Genomic DNA, 19,346 nt, shown 5'->3' with positions numbered 1-19,346 from the left:
AGTCTTGCTAGTGGTCTGTCAATTTTGTTGATCTTTTCAAAAAACACACCAGTTAGAATGGCGATCATTCAAAAGTCAGGAAACAACAGGTGCTGGAGAGGATGTGGAGAAATAGGAACACTTTTACACTGTTGGTGGGATTGTAAACTAGTTCAACCATTATGGAAAACAGTATGGCGATTCCTCAAGGATCTAGAACTAGATGTACCATATGACCCAGCCATCCCATTACTGGGTATATACCCAAAGGATTATAAATTATGCTGCTATAAAGACACATGCACACGTATGTTTATTGCGGCACTATTCACAATAGCAAAGACTTGGAATCAACCCAAATGTCCATCAGTGACAGATTGGATTAAGAAAATGTGGCACATATACACCATGGAATACTATGCAGCCATAAAAAAGGATGAGTTTGTGTCCTTTGTAGGGACATGGATGCAGCTGGAAACCATCATTCTTAGCAAACTATCACAAGAACAGAAAACCAAACACCGCATGTTCTCACTCATAGGTGGGAACTGAACAATGAGATCACTTGGACTCGGGAAGGGGAACATCACACACCGGGGCCTATCATGGGGAGTGGGGAGGGGGGAGGGATTGCATTGGGAGTTATACCTGATGTAAATGACGAGTTGATGGGTGCAGCACACCAACATGGCACAAGTATACATATGTAACAAACCTGCACGTTGTGCACATGTACCCTACAACTTAAAGTATAATAATAATAAATAAATAAATAAATAAATAAACTAGAACACCTAGAAGAGGTGGATAAATTCATGGAAAAATACAACCCTCCTAGCTTAAATCAGGAAGAATTAGATACCCTGAACTGACCAATAGAGAAGCAGCAAGATTGCAATGGTAATTTTTAAATTACCAACAAAAAAAAGTCCAGGAACAGATGGATTCACAGCAGAATTATATCAGACATTCAAAGAAGAATTGGTACCAATCCTTTGACACTATTGTAGAGGAAGAAGTAACCCTCCCTAATTCATTCTATGAAGCCAGCATCACCCTAATAGCAAAACCAGGAAAGGACATATCCAAAAAAGAAAACTACAGACTGATATTCTTGATGAACCTAGATGCCAAAATCCTTTACAAAATACTAGCTAATGGAATCCAACAACATATCAGAAAGATAATCTGTCATGATCAAGTGGGTTTCATACAAGGGATGCAGGGATGGTTTAACATATGCAAGTCAATAAATGTGATACCCTACGTAAACAGAACTAAAAATCACATGATCATCTCAGTAGATTCAGCATTTGGCAAAATCCAGCATCCCTTTATGATTAAAACTCTCAGCAAAATCGGCATACAAGGGACATACCTCAATGTAATAAAAGCCATCTGTGACAGACCCACAGCAAACATAATACTGAATGGGGAAAAGTTGAAAAGCATTCCCTCTGAGAACTGGAACAAGACAAGGATGCCCACTCTCACCACTCCTCTTCAACATAGTTCTGGGAGTCTTAGCCAGAGCAATCAGACAAGAGAAAGAAAGGGCATATAAATCGATAAAGAGGAAGTCAAACTGTCACTGTTTGCTGATGATATGATCATTTACCTTGAAAACCCTAAAGACTCCTCCAGAAAAAGCTCCTAGAACTGATAAAATAATTCAGCAAAGTTTCCAGATACAAAATTAATGTACACAAATCAGTAGCTCTTCTATACAACAATAGTGACCAAGTGGAGAATCAAATCAAGAACTCAGCCCCCTTTACAATAGCTGCAAAAAATGAAATAAAATAAAACAGGAATATACCTAACCAAGGAGGCAAAATACTTTTACAAGGAAAACTACAAAACATGCTGAGAGAAGTCATAGACAACCCAAACAGATGGAAACATATCCCATGCTCATGGATGGGTATAATGAATATTGTGAAAATGACCATACTGCCAAAAGCAATCTACAAATTCAATGCAATTCCCATCAAAATACCACCATCATTCTTCACAGAACTAGAAAAAACATCCTAAAATTCATATAGAACCAAAAAAGAGCCCACATAGACAAAGCAAGACTAAGCAAAAATAACAAATCTGGAGGCATCACACTACCTGCTTTCAGACTATACCTCAGGCCATAGTCACCAAAACAGCATGGTACTGGTATAAAAATAGGCACGTAGACCAATGGAACAGAACAGACCAGAAATAAAGCCAAATAGTTACAGCCAACTGATCTTTGATAAAGCAAACAAAAACATAAAGTGGGGAAAAGATATCTTTTCAACAAATGATGCTGTAATAATTGGCTAGCCACATGTAGAAGAACGAAACTGGATCTTCATCTCTCACTTTATACAAAAATCAACTCAAGATGGATTAAGGACTTTCACACCTGAAACGATAAAAATTCTAGAAGATAACATTGGAAAAACCCTTCTAGACATTGACTTAGGCAAGGATTTGATGACCAAGAACCCAAAAGCGAATGCAACAAAAATAAATATAAATAGCTAGGACTTAATTAAACTAAAGAGCTTTTGCACGGCAAAAGGAATAGCCAGCAGAGTAAACAGACAACCCACAGAGCGGGACAAAATCTTAACAATCTATACATCTGACAGAGGACTAATATCCAGAATCTGCACCAAACTCAAATCAGTAAGAAACAATTTCATCAGAAAGTGGGCTAAGGACATGAATATACAGTTCTCAGAAGAAGATGTACAAGTGGCCCACAAACATGAAAAAATGCTCAACATCACTAATGATCAGGGAAATACAAATCAAAACCACATTGTGATACCACCTTACACCTGCAAGAATGGCCATAATCAAAAAAATCAAAAAATACTATATGTGGGCGTGGATGCAGTGATCAGGGAACACTTCTGCACTACTGGTGGGAATGCAAACTAGCACAACCACTATGGAAAACAGTGTGGAGATTCCTTAAAGACCTATCTTTTAACTTGTAAAAGTAGAACTACCATTTGATCCAGCAATCCCATAGTGGGTATCTACCCAGAAGAAAAGAAGTCTTTATACAAAAAAGATACTTGTACACGCATGTTTATAGCAGCACAGTTCACAATTGCAAAATCATGGAACCAGCCCAAATGCCCATTAATCAATGAGTGGATAAAGAAACTGGTATATTTATATGATGGAATACTACTCGGCTATAAAAAGGAACCAATTAACAGCATTTGCAGTGACCTGGATGAGATTGGAAACTATTATTTTAGGTGAAGTAAATCAGGAATGGAAAAACCAAACATCGTATGTTCTCACTGATATGTGGGAGCTAAGCTATGAGGACACAAAGGCATGAGAATGATGCAGTGGACTTTGGGGACTTTGGGGGAAGAGTGGGAGGATGGCGAGGGATAAAAGACTACAAATATGAGGCAGTATGTACTGCTCAGGTTATGAGTGCACCAAAATCTCTCAAATCACCAGTAAAGAACTTACTCATGTAACCAAATGCCACCTGTACCCCAATAACTTATAGAAAAAAAATGAATGACAGCAGAGTCCTCATCAGAACAAATATTCCTCCTGAACATAGATAGAACTAAACAAGATTTTGACAAATCAAACAACAAATTAAATAGATAATACGTTATGACTAAATGGGTATATCCCAGGTGTGGAGGGTTGATTTAATGTTTGAAAATCAATCAATGAACTAAAAAAGACCACCTCAGTAGACACAGAAAAAGTCTTTGGCAAAATCCAACACCCATTTCTGATAAAAACTCTCAGCAAACTAGGAATAGAAGGAAACTTCTTAACCTGATAAGGGCATATATGAAAAACCTACAGCTAACATCATATTGAAAAATTGAATGTGTTACTCTTAAGATTAGGAACAAGACAAAGGTGTCTGCCCTCTTCACCACGCCTGGCCGGAATTTTTTTTAAACTGTTTTATTTCAGCAGGTCTAATTGTTCATCTTACTGGATTTCTTATACACTGTTCTGAAACCTCTTATCTTTGTGTTTAGATCATTTGGGTGACTGAGGTTTATTTCTGTGGTGTTTTTCATCAAAGCTGCTCAAAATAGGTTGCTGGTTTTCTCTGCCATTATAAGTGAGCTCACTTCATGTTCTTGTTGAATTCTAACTGAAGCTCATTTCTCCCCTTTTTATTTTCAGATATTTGTATCTGCTCTTCTCCGGTGATGACCTTTTACCTTTAGACCACTGGGTGTTTAATACAGAGGCTCACCCTCTGCCTGTGTTACATTTAGCCAACACCACACTTTCAGGTAATCCTGCTGTCCGATGAAAGCAGTTCCAGAAGGACCATTCTCACCTGTGTTTTGTTTACATGGACCATTACAGAAATTAGTTTGGAGAGGCGGCTTTTGAAAACCTGGACCTCTATGTCAACATGACAGGGTGAAACTATTCCCCCTAAGACTTTTCAACTTGTAGATACATCAACTTTGAAATTATTCCATTTTATACCTGACCAAAACATGTTCTGGTATATGTAGGACAGAGACCTGGATGTGCTTTGATCGTTAATGAGGTGGTCACATGAGAAATGTTGCCTGTTTCTACTGTATTGTTTTTAGAGTCCTGAAGTCTGGAGGCTAGACTTCCTGAAAGCAAGCCAAGAATATAGAGCACCTTGCAGGAGTTCAAGATGGCCTTTGGAACCAATTATATATTTGTTTCCTCCTACAGTGGAGCAGCATTCAAATCAAATATTTACATATTGCTTATCACTTTTTCTCCATTTTAATAATGGAATGAACTAAAATAAACAAGAATGAAAGAATAGTATAATTGTATCAGTAACAAGAAGACAAAAAAGAAGTAGGAGTACCTAACCCTATCTGAATTTTCAAGTTCCCCATTGGATGACCAGACTGGCAACCATTTCAAATCCCAATCTATTTCATTGAAATTTCTTGGTTAAGTTTAATTTTCTCTGGGGGCATGATCTCACAAAGAATACTCAAATCTTTTTCTTCATATGGAATCATCGAAACTGCTGTTTATCATAATCACCACTTACGAGCCTGGGTTTGGGATTTTTTGCGTGTAGTTCAGTCTATGGTTAGTAGCGTGACAGAAAGTGGGAAGATGCCGCAGTTTGTTGCCTTGAAACCTATTCTAAGAGCAATCCTCGGTTTTGTTGGTACTTTATTTTTCCAGACCAACACATCTACCAAGTAAATTTTATTCACTTTAATTTCATAATAAAGTTAGTAGAGTCACTCAACTTACAACTTTTTTTATGTGGCTTGGCAAAATTCACTATACTATTAGGCAGCTCTAAATTTGCCTTGATAAGCTAAATAAGTTACTTTTATAACTTATTAAAGCAAAACAAACCCAGTGAAACTTTCTTAAATATTCTATCTGGAATAGGGATAGGGGATCTTTTATTTATAATCTCATCAGATGAGTGAGTTGTTCACAGATATTTTATGTATTTTAATTTTCTCCAAGAATATTATAGAATTCCAAAAAATCAGAATAGTTTCAGAACAATTTTCAGTGTTAAAAGAGTGGTGTTATTACACTAAAATTGGAATACATCTAAGGGACTTTTATCAGTAGGTTTTGCATTGATATTTCTTTTTAAATAAACTACTAGTTCTTTATATTTCGGCAAAAAGAACTTAAATTTTATCAGGAACTATAAGATAAGTATCTAGTGCTTAACAAATTTTCTGTCCTTAAATTTATGTGACAGTGCAAGATACTTTTTTGCTCTTTTCATTTAATATAGACATCTTCCATTGACATTAATAAAAGTTAGAAACAGTTTAGTATAATATTTACTCTGAATTTGAAGATTTCATGAAACAAAGTTCGTACAAGAAGCCCACCTTGGAATTCTGAAGGCTTATTTTCTCGTTTGATAGCTTTTCTTTTTAACTTAGCTTTTAAGTTGGGAAAAGACTTAATTAATTAATATAATATTTTCTAAGGTTGATCATCTTACACCACAAATCATTAATTTTGACAGTTCTGCTGATGATCTGTAAATGATAACCACTGCAAAAGTTTTCAGTATACATAGAAAATAAAGATGCAGGGCCAGTTACAATAGTCCTTAAGAGAGTTAAATTATAGCACATGTTTTGACATTGTAATATCTTATACTACTTGAACATTTAAATTTCTAAATGAGAAAGGTATATATATTACTGTAACTGTAGAAGGGAAAAGGGAAAGTATTTGGTTCTAAAAAACATTAGCCTTCCTCATAAAAGTAGCACAAGCCCACTTATGAATCACTGAGAAAAAGTGAAAAACTTGAGTTGGCCAAGACCCAGAGCGGCAGTGCAGATGGCAATGAACTCTCTGAATTCTCTTTCACTTTGTTTAGAAGAATGCAGAGTAAAGGGACCTTCTTGGTTCCGCAGGAACTTCTCAAGGAATGAGGAGACAGAACCCCTACTCCCAAGTGCTCTATTTGTATTACCCAGATGACTGAAGCTTAAGAGAAGGCAGGGAAGTATGCAAGCAGAGCCAGTTCTGGTACAAACAAAGAATTTGACAGGGACAATGGAAGGGTCGTCTTTACCACTCCCTACCTTCTGTGTGATGGAAAGACTAGAGCTTATAAAATTACTTCCATTTTTTTAAATCTCCTGAATACCAAAGGCAATTAAAGTCAGCTACAAATGACTTGCCAGTGTCATGTTTTATTTTTGTTATAGATTTTTAAATTATTTCCTTCAGGATCAATTCTTATCCCATATAATGCTTAGCTTCCAAGAATGTTCTTTCCTTTCTTCTGTCTTTTACAGCTCTTTGCATTTTTTAGACCTTAATACTCAGGTTAAATATTCATTGCATTTATAAGACCTTCTGCAAAAAGCCCAGAAATGGTCCTTTCCAGGTGCCTCTTCAAAGAGCTGACACCTTACCTTGTGCCTTTGGCACAAATGTGCAGAATAGATAGATCAGTTGGTGCATAATAGAAAAAACAGAAATTTTGAACACTCTTCTTCCTTCTACATTTATTTCTCTTCATTTTAGAATCACACTTTTTATGTTAAACCAGATTTATTATCATTATTATTATTATTATTATTCAACCAGTATTAAGTTGTTAAAACCAAGAGAATGGGGCCCTAACCAAAAAGAAGTCTCAACTCGAAAAATAAGTCCCCAGTCAGGTGGTTCTTACTTTCTTGTGGGTTGCATATTTTATGTCTCTCTAACATCAACGTATTCCTGACTTTCAAGCAGATGTTTATATGTAAAATGAAACCTGGGTATTGAAAGGAAATGCGTTCTTTTTATGGAGTATTGACCCTGATCCTCTATGATGTCATATAGGACAACTCAGGGCTATACTTGCTAGATTTTAACCAAGCAGTTTGAAATCTTAATCATCATCCTCTCATCTTCTCCGCTCTCCATTGCCAAAGTCTTTGTCAAAACTCCAAATTTGTTGATAAAAGATTGTGTTTGCCTTTCTCATTATAATGCAGTTTCTCCTTAAGCCTGGAGTTTTTTTAATGAGTGCATGAGTAAATGAGAGAATGCGTGAACGAACATTTATGAAGTATCTAATATGTGCCAAGCATTGTGCCTGGCACTTTCAATCATTAGAATGTTTTATGTGATTCCACAGCATTTTCTGTATGAGAGTAGCTCACAACATTTTAAACGTTTCCAATATGAATCGTGTTACAAAATTCTTAATTTTATATTTCATATAAAGAGGAAAAAGAAAAGGTTTATAATATATTTTAAAACAATGTGTTATTATATAATACTAACAACTATAATTGTAGTTAATAAGTAAAATCTCTTGAAAATGTCAAAGAAATACTTGATTTCTGATGCAACTTTGACTAAATATTTACTTTAGAAATAAAAACATTCTTATTTTGCTATATCACTTTAATTGCATAATTAAAAAGCAGTGTTTTATAGAAATGCTGGTTATTTTATATTCAAAAAGATTTTGTCACATAATTCATGGGTAAAATTTGCAATTGTAAATTGTCTTTCCTGTGGTATGGGCCCTATTAATAGTCCCATGCTGTTAAATATAAAGAAAAATATACTAAAATATTCAGAGTTCCAAATAACAGTTCCTAGTAGTAATATTTTGAGTTATTTTTCTTTAGGTTTCCTTATACTCAAATTGGCTAGCTCCTATGTTTTCCTCTCTCTCTCTATTATATATATATATGATCAAGATCTATATATGTATATAAATACAATTATACACAGATAAATTTTTAATACTTTTTGTTAATTAACAGTTGGAAACTGGTTTTGGCTGCACTAATAGGCAGAATTTAGAGTAACTATATATGATACGGAGATATTTTAATCCATTTATTCTGGCTCAAGAACATGAATAAAGATGATTTTCTGTTACTTTAGCTCATTCAGAGCATGATGGACATGCTCTTTTTGATCTATAACTGGTCAGCAAGCTTCCAGATAATATTTTAGGCTATGGGAGCTATACAGTCTCTCTTATTACTCATTTCTGCTGTTGAATTGTTGAAAACAGGTATAGATACCATGTAAAGAATGGGCGTAGCTATATTCCAGGAAAACTTTATTTACAAAAGCAGATGGAGGGCTGGATTTGGTCCATGGGTCATAGTGACTCTGATCCCAAGTTTATTTTGTGTTAGACCCTCTAACCTTTGATCTGCGTCTTTTCTCTGTTTTGATTTATGTAATTCATTTTTAAATCAAAATGATGTGCGTATGTATGATTGTGTGTACCTGTATAGCCTAAAGCTATTTATTTTGTTATCTTGAAAGTAGATACACTCTTCCTGGAGTCTGTTCAGGTTTCAGGACGATTGACTATAATGAAAGAGGCAGAATGGGGGTAAGGGAAGATGGGTATGCTATCCGCCATTATCTTTGCCTTGACATTTAATGCCATAATTTCAGATTCTCTATGTAAAATGAAGGTCTGTGTATTCTCAAAATACTATATTCTCCAAGTTCTCATGCTCATTGACCCTCATTGACCAGGATTCTGGATTGCTGGAGCTGCAGAAATTCATCCTCTTGGGTACTCTTAGAGCTCTACAACAAGAATATGATAGAATGTTTGATCTTTGTGCTGCAGAAAGCAAACTTCTGAAGAATTCTAAGCAACAGAAAATGGGTTATGTGACTCATTTGCTATTTGGCAGCCACTATTCCTTTTTTAGACTGCAGAACGGTACTGCCCCTGTTACCTCTAGAATAGCCTGAGTCTGAGGAGTGCAGAGAAAAGGTGTATCCAAAAGGAGAATCCATTTCTCTTGCATAACTCTCAATTCCTTTACAAGTCAGTAGCATTATTTCAGAATGTCTATATGCATCATTTTCAACTAAAGCATACCTCATCCTTAAACTTCCACTATTTAACAGCTAATCCATTTCAAACTTGGTTTGAGCCTAACAATTGCAGAAATCATAAAATGCTTGTGAAATTACACACCATATTACTAGCAGATACATTGCAGTGCACCAATCATGCTAACAGATAATAGATTTTTCTTTAAGAAGTTTGTCATATATTTCACTATCTTGGGAAATTTTAGAGGAGGGGAAGCCTGTATTCAGAATGATAGAGGGAGCAGAGACTTACTGTCTGTCTTCCACATTATAAATGAACTGCCTTTCCAGGTCCAACATGCTATCAGGCTGCTTCAGCTTGGTGTGAATGTAAGTGTGGGGACTCACACACACACACCCATACACATACATATTAATATGCAGAGGATTTTAGACAATTGCAAATATCTTGTGGCTATTTGATTTCTACAAAATTCTACTGTAAGATGTATACCAGAAAACATAATAAAGATAAGCTCAGTTCTTCATTGGGAAAAAAATATTTTTAAAGAAAATTTAGAAGTTTTTGCTGAATTAAATAAAATATCTTCAATTTTAATTACTGCATTTGGAAGTTGAAATGCCATCCTTCAATATCACTGGTCTCAAATTCATTGATAGAATTTTTTCTTAAACTAATAAGTGGGGTAAGTATAATCTCCTAAATTGGTACCCACTGGCTGCTCCTGAACTGATTTCCAGTCATGTCCTCTAGTATGTGATTTTTATAAATTAAAGGTAATATTGTATATTAAAGTTCAAATAAAGATGTTCTTTAAGTGAAAATTCTTTGTTTAGCCTTCATTTTTACCCACTGATGACAGTTTAGTTTCTTCCTATGTACAGAAGAGCAACTTTGGCTTTTACAGTAACTGGTGGCCTTCAGTCTCTCGTTCAGAGAGTCTTTCTTCTGGATCAGCTAATCTTTACATTCTTGATGTTACAGAAAGATGAAGAACTCGCTTAGAGAGTCGTATTTTATTCCAACTATTTTGAGAAAACAAACCATAACTTATGTGACAACCTTATAGTATTACTGTAATGTTATCTCTAAGAGCTAGTCCAGTCCAGCCTCTGAGATCATTAAGCTTAAAGACTGCCTCAGTCACTGGACCTCATTCTGTCACATTAAAATCTGACCTGACCCTTCTTAAGTGATTCTTGGGCAAATATAGGCCCAAAAGGCTTGAGCAATAGTATCAGCTGGACTATAGATAGTGGTTTAGTCTGTCAGTACTGTAAAAGCACAGGATATTTAAAACCCCTTACCCAGGGAGCATCAAATAAGGTAGTGGTAAAAACCTTCTGAAATAACAGCCAGTTTACATCCTTGATTTCTTAATTCTTCCTGGCACAGTGGATTTCAACTTGATAAAATTTTTAAACTTAAGAAATTACATTGTGGATGTATCAAAATTAATTGCAGACTTACATTTTCCGGAACAACTAAAACTAAAACAGGACCAGAAAAAAAATTAAAAAATAAGGAGCTCTAAGTGACTATAATTTGATAAAATCTGGACTTCTCTTTGTTTGCCAGATAACTGAAATACCCATCTTTATTTCATTGGATTGCAAAGGAACTGTCATTATGCAAATAGTGCTCAGAATGGTTCAGATAGTGAGTGAGCCTGCACCCTTCTTGGTTGACCTAACAATTTTATTTCATTATATTTTTATTGTGGTAAAATATATCTAACATAAAATTTACTGTTTTAACCATTTAAGTGTACAATTTGATGTCATTAATAATTACATCAGCAATGTTGTGCAACATATTGCCACTACCTATTTCCAGATTTTTCACCATTCCTAACAGAAACTCTACCAGTGACTCCCCAGTGCTCCCTTTCCTCCCCCAACTCCTAGTCGGTTCTCACATTGCTAATAAAGACATACTTGAGAATGGGTAATTTATAAAGAAAAAGAAGTTTAATGGACTCACAGTTCCACATGGGTGGGGAGGCCTCACATGGCAGAAGGCAAAGGAGGAGCAAAGGCATGTCTTACGTGGCAGCAGGCAAGAGAGCTTGTATAGGGGAACTGCCCTTTATAAAACCATCAGAGCTCATGAGACTTACTATCACAAGAACAGCACGGGAAAAAGCCCACCCCCATGATTCAATTACCTCCCACCAAATCCCTCCCAGAACATGTGGGGATTATGGGAGCTACAGTTCAAGATGAGATTCAGGTGGGGACACAGCAAACCATATCACCTGGTAACCTTGAATCTACTTTCTTTTTCTTTTTTTTTGAGACGGGAGTCTCGCTCTGTCGCCCAGGCTGGAGTGCAGTGGCCGGATCTCGGCTCACTGCAAGCTCCACCTCCCGGGTTTACGCCGTTCTCCTGCCTCAGCCTCCCGAATAGCTGGAACTACAGGAGCCCGCCACCTCGCCCGGCTAATTTTTTGTGTTTTTAGTAGAGACAGGGTTTCACCGTGTTAGCCAGGAAGGTCTCAATCGCCTGACCTCGTGATCCGTCCCCCTCGGCCTCCCAAAGTGCTGGGATTACAGGCTTGAGCCACCGCGCCTGGTTGAATCTACTTTCTAAGACAAATTTCTTAACCCTACTAAATCGCAATTTTCTTGCCTGTAAAAGAGGGATAATACAGGATTTCTAGGATAATTAAATGAGAAAAATCCAGACACTTAGCCCAAATTTAGCTTAAAGCTTTAGTTGTTTTTACGTATTTTTGTTAGCAGGTTGGAGTAATCATTTCTAAAGGAATAGAAAAAAAATAAGGGCAATTAAAACAGGGCGGTGAAGAGCCAAGAAAACATCTAATTATACCTTCTCGTTTTAGGCACAAGGAAACTGAAACCCAAAAGGGAGGATGAAATGAAGGCATTAGATGATCTTTAAGATAGTCTTTCAGTGTTATCCTCCATGGTTCTATGAAATAAGACGTGTATTTTTGTTGTGATTATAAAAAAATTTAATATGCAAATACATTGATAATGCATGTGAACCAAGCAGTTTAAAAACTATGGCAGAAGTCACTTTTTGTTGGATACACAGCAAAAATATATACAAAAAGTTAATAGCAGTTATCTTTATATGGTAAGGATATAACAATTTCTTGCAATTTCCTTGTTTAACTTTTTTAAAAAATGTTTTATTGAGATGTGATTTACATAAAATATTCCCACTCTAAGTGTATGATTTAATGATTTTTTAGTAAGTTTATAAAACTCCAACTATCCCACAGTCCACAAAGATCCCATTTATTGATTTACAGTCAATCTCCATTTCCATCCCAGCCACTGGTAACCACTGGTCTGCTTTCTGTCTCTGTAGATCTGCCTTTTAACTAGACATTTCATATTAATGAAATCATACAGTATGTAGTCTTTTGCATCTGGCTTCTTTAACCTAACATAATGTTTTGCAATTAAGGTTTATCAACGCTATAGCAACTATCAAGAGTTACTCCTTTTTACTGCTGAACAAATTTCATTGTATGGATGTACCATATTTAACCATTCACTAATTGATAGACATTTGGGTTGTTTCCAGTTTTTGGTTATTATGAATGATGCTGTTAAGAATATTTGCATACAAGTCTTTGGGTGGATATATGTCTTCATTTCTCAAGTATATACGTAGGAGTGGAATTTCTGAGTCATATGGTAAAGTTATATATAACTTCTCAATAAATTACCACACTGTCTTCCATAGTACTGTTTTTACATTCTCACTAGCAATGTATGACGGCAAGGGTACCAGTTTCTCCACATCTCCACTAATACTTGTTATTGTCTTTTTATTATCTCCCTTTTTAATTATAGCCATTTTAACGGGTGTGAAGTTGTATCTCATTGTGGTTTTAATTTGCATTGCTCAAATGACTAATGATGTTGACCATCTGTGATAGTAGCTGTTCATGTCTTTGGCAAAATGCCTATTCCAATATTTTGCCCATTTTAAAAATTGAATTGTCTTACTGAGTTGTAAGAGTTCTTTATATATTCTATATTTATTTTCTCTGAGATTGTGGTTTGTCTTCAATTTTTTATTCATGTCTTTGACATGCAGAAAAATTTAATTTTACTGAAGTGTTATTAGTGTTGTCTTCTATGGATTATGCTTTCCTTTCCTAATCCAAAGGCACTGAGAGTTGACCTAAATTTTTTTCTGAAAGTTTTATAGTTTTAGCTCTTACATTTAGGTCTGTGATTCATTTTCAGTTAATTCCTCATGTATATGAAGGGTCTAACAATGTTTTGTGCATGAATATCCAGTTATCTCAGTATTTATTGAAAAGATTATCCCTTTCCTAGAAATTGCTTTGGCACCTTTGTGAAATGTCAACTGATACTAATTTCTGGACTCTTAATTTTGTTCCATTGATATATGTCTTATCCCAGTATCACACTATGTGATAACTAGCGTTAGAGCAGTAGTTCTCAGCCAGAGGGTGACTTTGCCCTTCCTCCCTTCAGGGACATTTGGCAATATCTGGAAATATTTTTGGTTGTCATGACTGGGGGTAGGAGGTGATTCTGGCATCTAGTGGGGTAGAGTTAAGGTACTTCTTTTTCCTGAAAATGGGCCACTATTTCCTGCTTCTTTGCATATCTTGTAATTTTTTGTTGAAAACTGGACATTTTAGATAACATTATTGTAGACCTCTGGGTTCTGATCTGATCTCTCTGATCCAGCGAGGTGGTAGTTGTTGCAGCTGATGTTCTGTTTGTTTGGTGATTGGTGTAGACTAATTCTTTGGAGGCTCTTTTCCCCATGTTGCACAGTCATTGATGTCTTTGCTTAGTTTTGTATTTCTAAAATCTTGTTTATATTTTTTAAGCCTGGCTTCCTAGGATCAACCCTGTGTCAGTATAGTTTAGTGGTCAGCCAATGATTTGTCAGAGGTTGTACCCAAATACATTTGACTAGGAAGGGCTTCTACGTGTTGGCAGTGGATCCATGTGTAAACTAGAGAACACATTCAAAGTTTATGCAGTTTACAAGCCTTCCCAGCTTTTACTTCACCCAAGGTCTTATGTTTAAGGCCTCACGTTTAGTCAGAAATGTTCAGAGGTAGCTAGGGCTTTCTCTGGTTTCTCTTAAATTATGCTCAACCTTGCTCTTGCATGCATCCTTCCATGCCACCAGAGATGTGTTGCAAGTACACTATGGCTGTTTCATTCCGTGAATCTCCCTGTTAAGTTTCTGGCTTGTCTGTCAATCTCTTGCTTGCCCCAACCAGAACAAAAACCTTAGGCTAACTGCATTGGCCTTTCCCATTCATTTGCTACTGAGATTCCTTTTGTTTCTAGCAATGCCTAGGAGCACGGGAGTTTTTCTGCATTCCACTCCAAATCAGGTAACCCTCAAACCTGTCCTGCCCTGACAGAGCTGCCATGCTGATGGAGCTGGAAGGGGCTGAGAGCAGCTCTGGGCTAAAACATCACAGACACACTGTTCTTTCCTGGTCCGGGAGTTTTTCTTGGATAAATACTTCTCACTTTGTTGTATGCCTTTGGCCAATTTCCAGAATCCTAAATGGTTCAAGTATTTTAATTGTCCATTTTATTCCTTTTGAGGGAAATGATTTACTGAGCTTCTCACTCTACCATTTGCCATTCCAGAAATGAATAGATAGATGTATATATAGATACCTTTGTTCATATTCTTTATAAGTTCCTCTACAATTTTCAGCCTTTATTTTTATTTTTGAGACAGAATTTTGTTTTTGTTGCCCAGGCTGGAGTGCAGTGGTGCGATCTTGGCTCACCGCAACCTCTGCCTCCCAGGTTCAAGCGATTCTCCTGCCTCAGCCTCCTGAGTAGCTGGGATTACAGGCATGCGCCACCACACCCGGCTAACTTTGTATTTTTAGTAGAGACGGGGTTTCTCCATGTTGGCCAGGCTGGTCTCAAACTCCTGACCTTAGGTGATCCACCCGCTTCGGCCTCTCAAAGTGCTGGGATTACAGCAATGAGCCACCGTGACCAGCTGATTTTCAGTCTTCTTAAAGCTTTACTCTTCCCGTCTGAGAGGCCTTTATCCAATTCCAGCAAAGCCCTACTCATCTTTCCTGTTCTTAGAAGACTAAAAACTTTAACAGAACCTTTCCTGATTTCCCAAACTTTGAGTGATTCTTCCGTATTTGTACATCCATAGTTTGTTCATAACTTCTACAACCCTTCACATTCTGCCTTATAATAATCATTTGTGGACATGTCTACCTCTTCTAGGTTATCAGCTGCTTAAGGACGTAGACAGTATCCTAGTCATCTTTTTATTCCTCTTAACAAATTTGTTGAATAAACACCCCAGTTCTCAGAGGCCAATACTCTTTCCACCAGGCCAGGCTGCCTCATTTAAGGGTGATTGTAGTCCATTACTCTTGATTCTGAGTTTTCTATCAATAAAAGCTTTATCAAAACCATACACACTAAGAAAAGTCCACACCTTATAAAAATATATGGCATGTATTGCTTTCTTTTTCTACAAATGTAGAAAATACATGGCAAACAATGATTCACAGTGTCAGGAGGACCTAGTGTCGGGGATCCTTAATTAGTCAGGAATCCAAAAATTGTAGTCCTTGATCTTCCCCTGACTGATTGGTTGTAAGGCCTTTGGCAAGTTATTAAACTTCTCTGTACCTCAGTTTATTTTCTATAAAATTGAACTGGACTAGAACATTCGAATGTAATTTATGAGATCATTAATATAGTTATTCCACACATTTTTTGAGCTTTCACCTACTGTTTGCCAGAAGCTCTCATAGGCTTCAGGTGTATAGAAATCAAAATAAAATCTGTACCCTCAAACAGGACTGGGTTGCTTAATAGTGTGGCTTTCAATATTATATGGGAAGAATATGATCCTCATCAAGCTTAGCATAGATTTGGGAGGGAGGAGGATAATCAGGAAAGTAACTGACACTGGGACTGAATTTTAAGAGGTAATTGAATTTGAAAACAAGGGGAGAGGGAGCTATTTGATAAGGCAAAGATACCTGAAGAAGGGGCCAGGACTATGAGGTCCAAAGCACAGGTAGGGAGACTGGCCTTGAACTTGAAAAACAAGGACATCCATTTTACTGAGAACCGTTAAGAGTGCCCTTTCCTGTAGCTCTTAAAGGCCTTGAGTGGGGGTCCAACAGGGGCACCTACCAAGATCCCTAAGAGTGATTCTCCCTTTTAAAAGTCAGGGTTCAATCCTTCCCCAGTACCAAAAAGCCCATAAGATGCAAAAGTGAATGTTACTTAAGAAGAGGTTAAGGGTCTCCCCTGGGAATGGCTTTCAAAAATACTTATCACTCATCAAAACTTAGAATGACTCAAAACGAATTTGGTGTGGGCTCAGTATTTTGAAGCAGTTCATCAGTAAGAGTCTAGAAATTTATGCCACGAGAGGGCAGTAATATCTTTCTCTCTCCCCTCCCTCTCCACCTCTCCTCCTCTCTCTCTCTCTCTCCCCTCTCCCCCTCCCCTCTCCCCCTCCCTTCTCCCCTCTCCCCTCTCCCCTCTCCCATTTCCCATCTCCCCTCTCCCCACTCCCCTCCCCCCTCCCCCCTCCCCCCCTTCTCCCCCTTCCCCCCTCCCCCTTCTCCTCCCTCTCCCCTCTCCCTCGCCTCTCCCTCCCTCCCATCGTCAGCTGATTGAAGCCTGGGAGGCTGGAGATACAGTGAAACACCTTGCTTAAGTTTGTCAATACACCCTCCTGCTGGCTGACAGTAGGATGCCAAGGTTCTTGGTTGTTCAGGCAAGACTACTATACCAGCAGCCTGCTGGGGCCTCCACAGCCTCCACTGGAACCAAATCAGTGATGAAACATTCTACAAACAGAAGACAAAATACTTTTCCCATTCCTTTAAAATGTGATTGCCTTCTTTTAAAGACATTGAGCTAATAGGTAAGAGTTATTAGAAGATGAAAAATGTAATCTCATGACAGAAGAGAAGCCTAGAAGAAATCTGATTTGAACCCTACGAATGATTTTAGCTCATGTAGAACAATAGGTGTGTTGTGGAATAGTGTATTTCCTGACATAAATTGTAGTTGCCCATAGTTGTTAGGACATCACTCTGCCTAAGTCCTTTTGAAATTATTTTTCTTTAAACATTTGTTGAATATATATGTACCAAAAACTGTGTGAGACACTGGAGATCCAGAGCCAACTGTGACATCTAACCTCTGGAGCCTCCAAGCTGGTAGAGGATGATGGGCAAGCTGAAGGTTATGTTTTGCTAGTAAAGGTGTGTACCAAATGCTACTAGAGTGTAGAAGGAAGTTGAGTCAGGGAACAGGGGAAGTGAGTTTACCTAATTAAGGGTGAGGTGAGGGGGCTAGAATTGAACCTTTTGAAGTAGGGAGGAGCTACGTGGTGGTGAAGAGAGAGTGGTGAGGAATTTATAACTCGAGCTTTCAGAGAGGAATTCCCCATTTGACTGAAATTTGAGCAATGAGAGGTTTGTAGGATGTGATAGGACTCCAGCTGCAACAAATGAGGGAAAGACATTTTAGGAGAAGGAGACATTGATGGCTAGGAGGCAAGGAGGGCACTGCAGTTTCCAGCACCCGGTCCTTCCGGGCAGGGCTGCCGAAGGGTTCCCACAGTGCACCACCCATTCAAAGAAGAGCAAGAGGCTGGAGCAGAATGAACTAGGGGAAGGCAGAAGGGGAGACTAGCAAAGTAACAGGGCCCCGTCTTGGAAGGCCCTATAGTCCCCTGTCAAGAGTTTGACTTTTGGCCAGGTGCAGTGGCTCACGCCTGTAATCCCAGCACTTTGGAGGCTGAGTGGGAGGATCACTTGTGCCCAGGAGTTCGAGACCAGCCTGGGCAACACAGCAAAAGCCTGTCACTACTAAAAATACAAAAAAATTAGCCAGGTGTGATGCACACCTGGAGTCTCAGCTACTGGGGAGGCTGAGGTGGGAGAAGCCTGGGAGGTTGAGGCTGCAGTGAGCGTTGATCGTGCCACTGCACTCCAACCTGGGTGACAGAGTGAGACCCTGTCTCAAAAAAAAAATTTCTTTTTTACTTTTACACCAAGTAAAATAGAAGCCCCAGGAGACTGAGCACAGTTATGACATGATCTGCTGTTTTCAAAGGGTCGCTCTGGCTTCTGTGTGGAAAACAGATGGTAGGGGAGCCATGATGGGAGAAGGGACACCAGTTTGGAGGCTGCTGAAATAATTCAGGTGAGGAATACTGGTGACTCAGACCAGCGGTGAGGGAGAACAACTATGGTCTATATTTTGAAGGTAAAGCTGACGAGATTGATTATGGGTATGAAAAAGAAAAGGTTTGACTCCAGTGTGTGTGATCTGAGCTATTGGAAGAATGCAGTGACTATTTTTGAATGGAGAAGGTTAAGATCTAGGAGGGGTGCAATGAGGAATTTGTTCTTGAACATGTTAAATTTTCATTTCTTATTAAACATCTTATTAAACATTTCTTATTAAACATGTTTACTAAGTAGTTAACCATGTGAACCTGGAGTTCAGGAGAGGCCTGGGCCTGCAATACAAATTGGGACAATTGTCAGGGTATAGCCTTGTAGATTTGAGATCCCTTAGGGTAAAGCCACTTAGAGGTTGAGAAAAGAAATCACCCAAGGGCTGAGCCCTGAGGCCATCCAGTGTTTAGAGGTCTGTGGGATAAGACGGGAGCAAAGAAGACCGGAGAGAGCCAAGGGACTCGGGGGAAAACCCAGAAACCAAGGAGGAGGGAGTGAGCCACTGATGGATTAAGTAAAATGAGTCCTGAGAATTGGATTGGGTTTGGCAACGTGGTGGTGACTGGTGATCTTGACAAAAACCGTTCTGTGGAATAAGGGGGCAGAAGCCAGCTCAGAGGAGGTTCAAGAGGAAATGGAAGAAGAGGTAGAGACATTGAGTGTAAACAACCCTTCACAGGAGTTTCACTTGCGATGAGGAGCATAAAAAGAGGTGGTAGCCAGGCGTTACAGATAGAGGATCAAGAAGAGATTTTCTTTTGGAGGGTGATATTACAGTCTGTTTCATTCTGTTGGGAATACTCCCATCAGAAAAGTAAGGTG

General features: G+C 38.1%; 1 protein-coding gene across 1 annotated transcript in view; it reads left to right on the top strand.

The window, feature by feature from the left end:
- The window catches only part of MAN1A2 (mannosidase alpha class 1A member 2), a 168,659-nt gene extending 158,549 nt beyond the window's left edge, over positions 1–10,110 (top strand). Inside the window, exon 13 of the mRNA XM_007977411.3 lies at positions 4,147–10,110. Coding sequence (XP_007975602.1) covers positions 4,147–4,279 — 133 coding nt within the window. The 3' untranslated portion in view covers positions 4,280–10,110. The remainder of the gene's footprint in view (positions 1–4,146) is intronic.
- Positions 10,111–19,346: the final 9,236 nt, after the last annotated feature.

Source organism: Chlorocebus sabaeus, chromosome 20 (assembly GCF_047675955.1).
Source record: "Chlorocebus sabaeus isolate Y175 chromosome 20, mChlSab1.0.hap1, whole genome shotgun sequence".
Lineage (NCBI taxonomy): Eukaryota > Metazoa > Chordata > Mammalia > Primates > Cercopithecidae > Chlorocebus > Chlorocebus sabaeus.
Note: the sequence above shows the minus strand (reverse complement) of the source record. Positions and strands in the feature narration are given on the sequence as shown.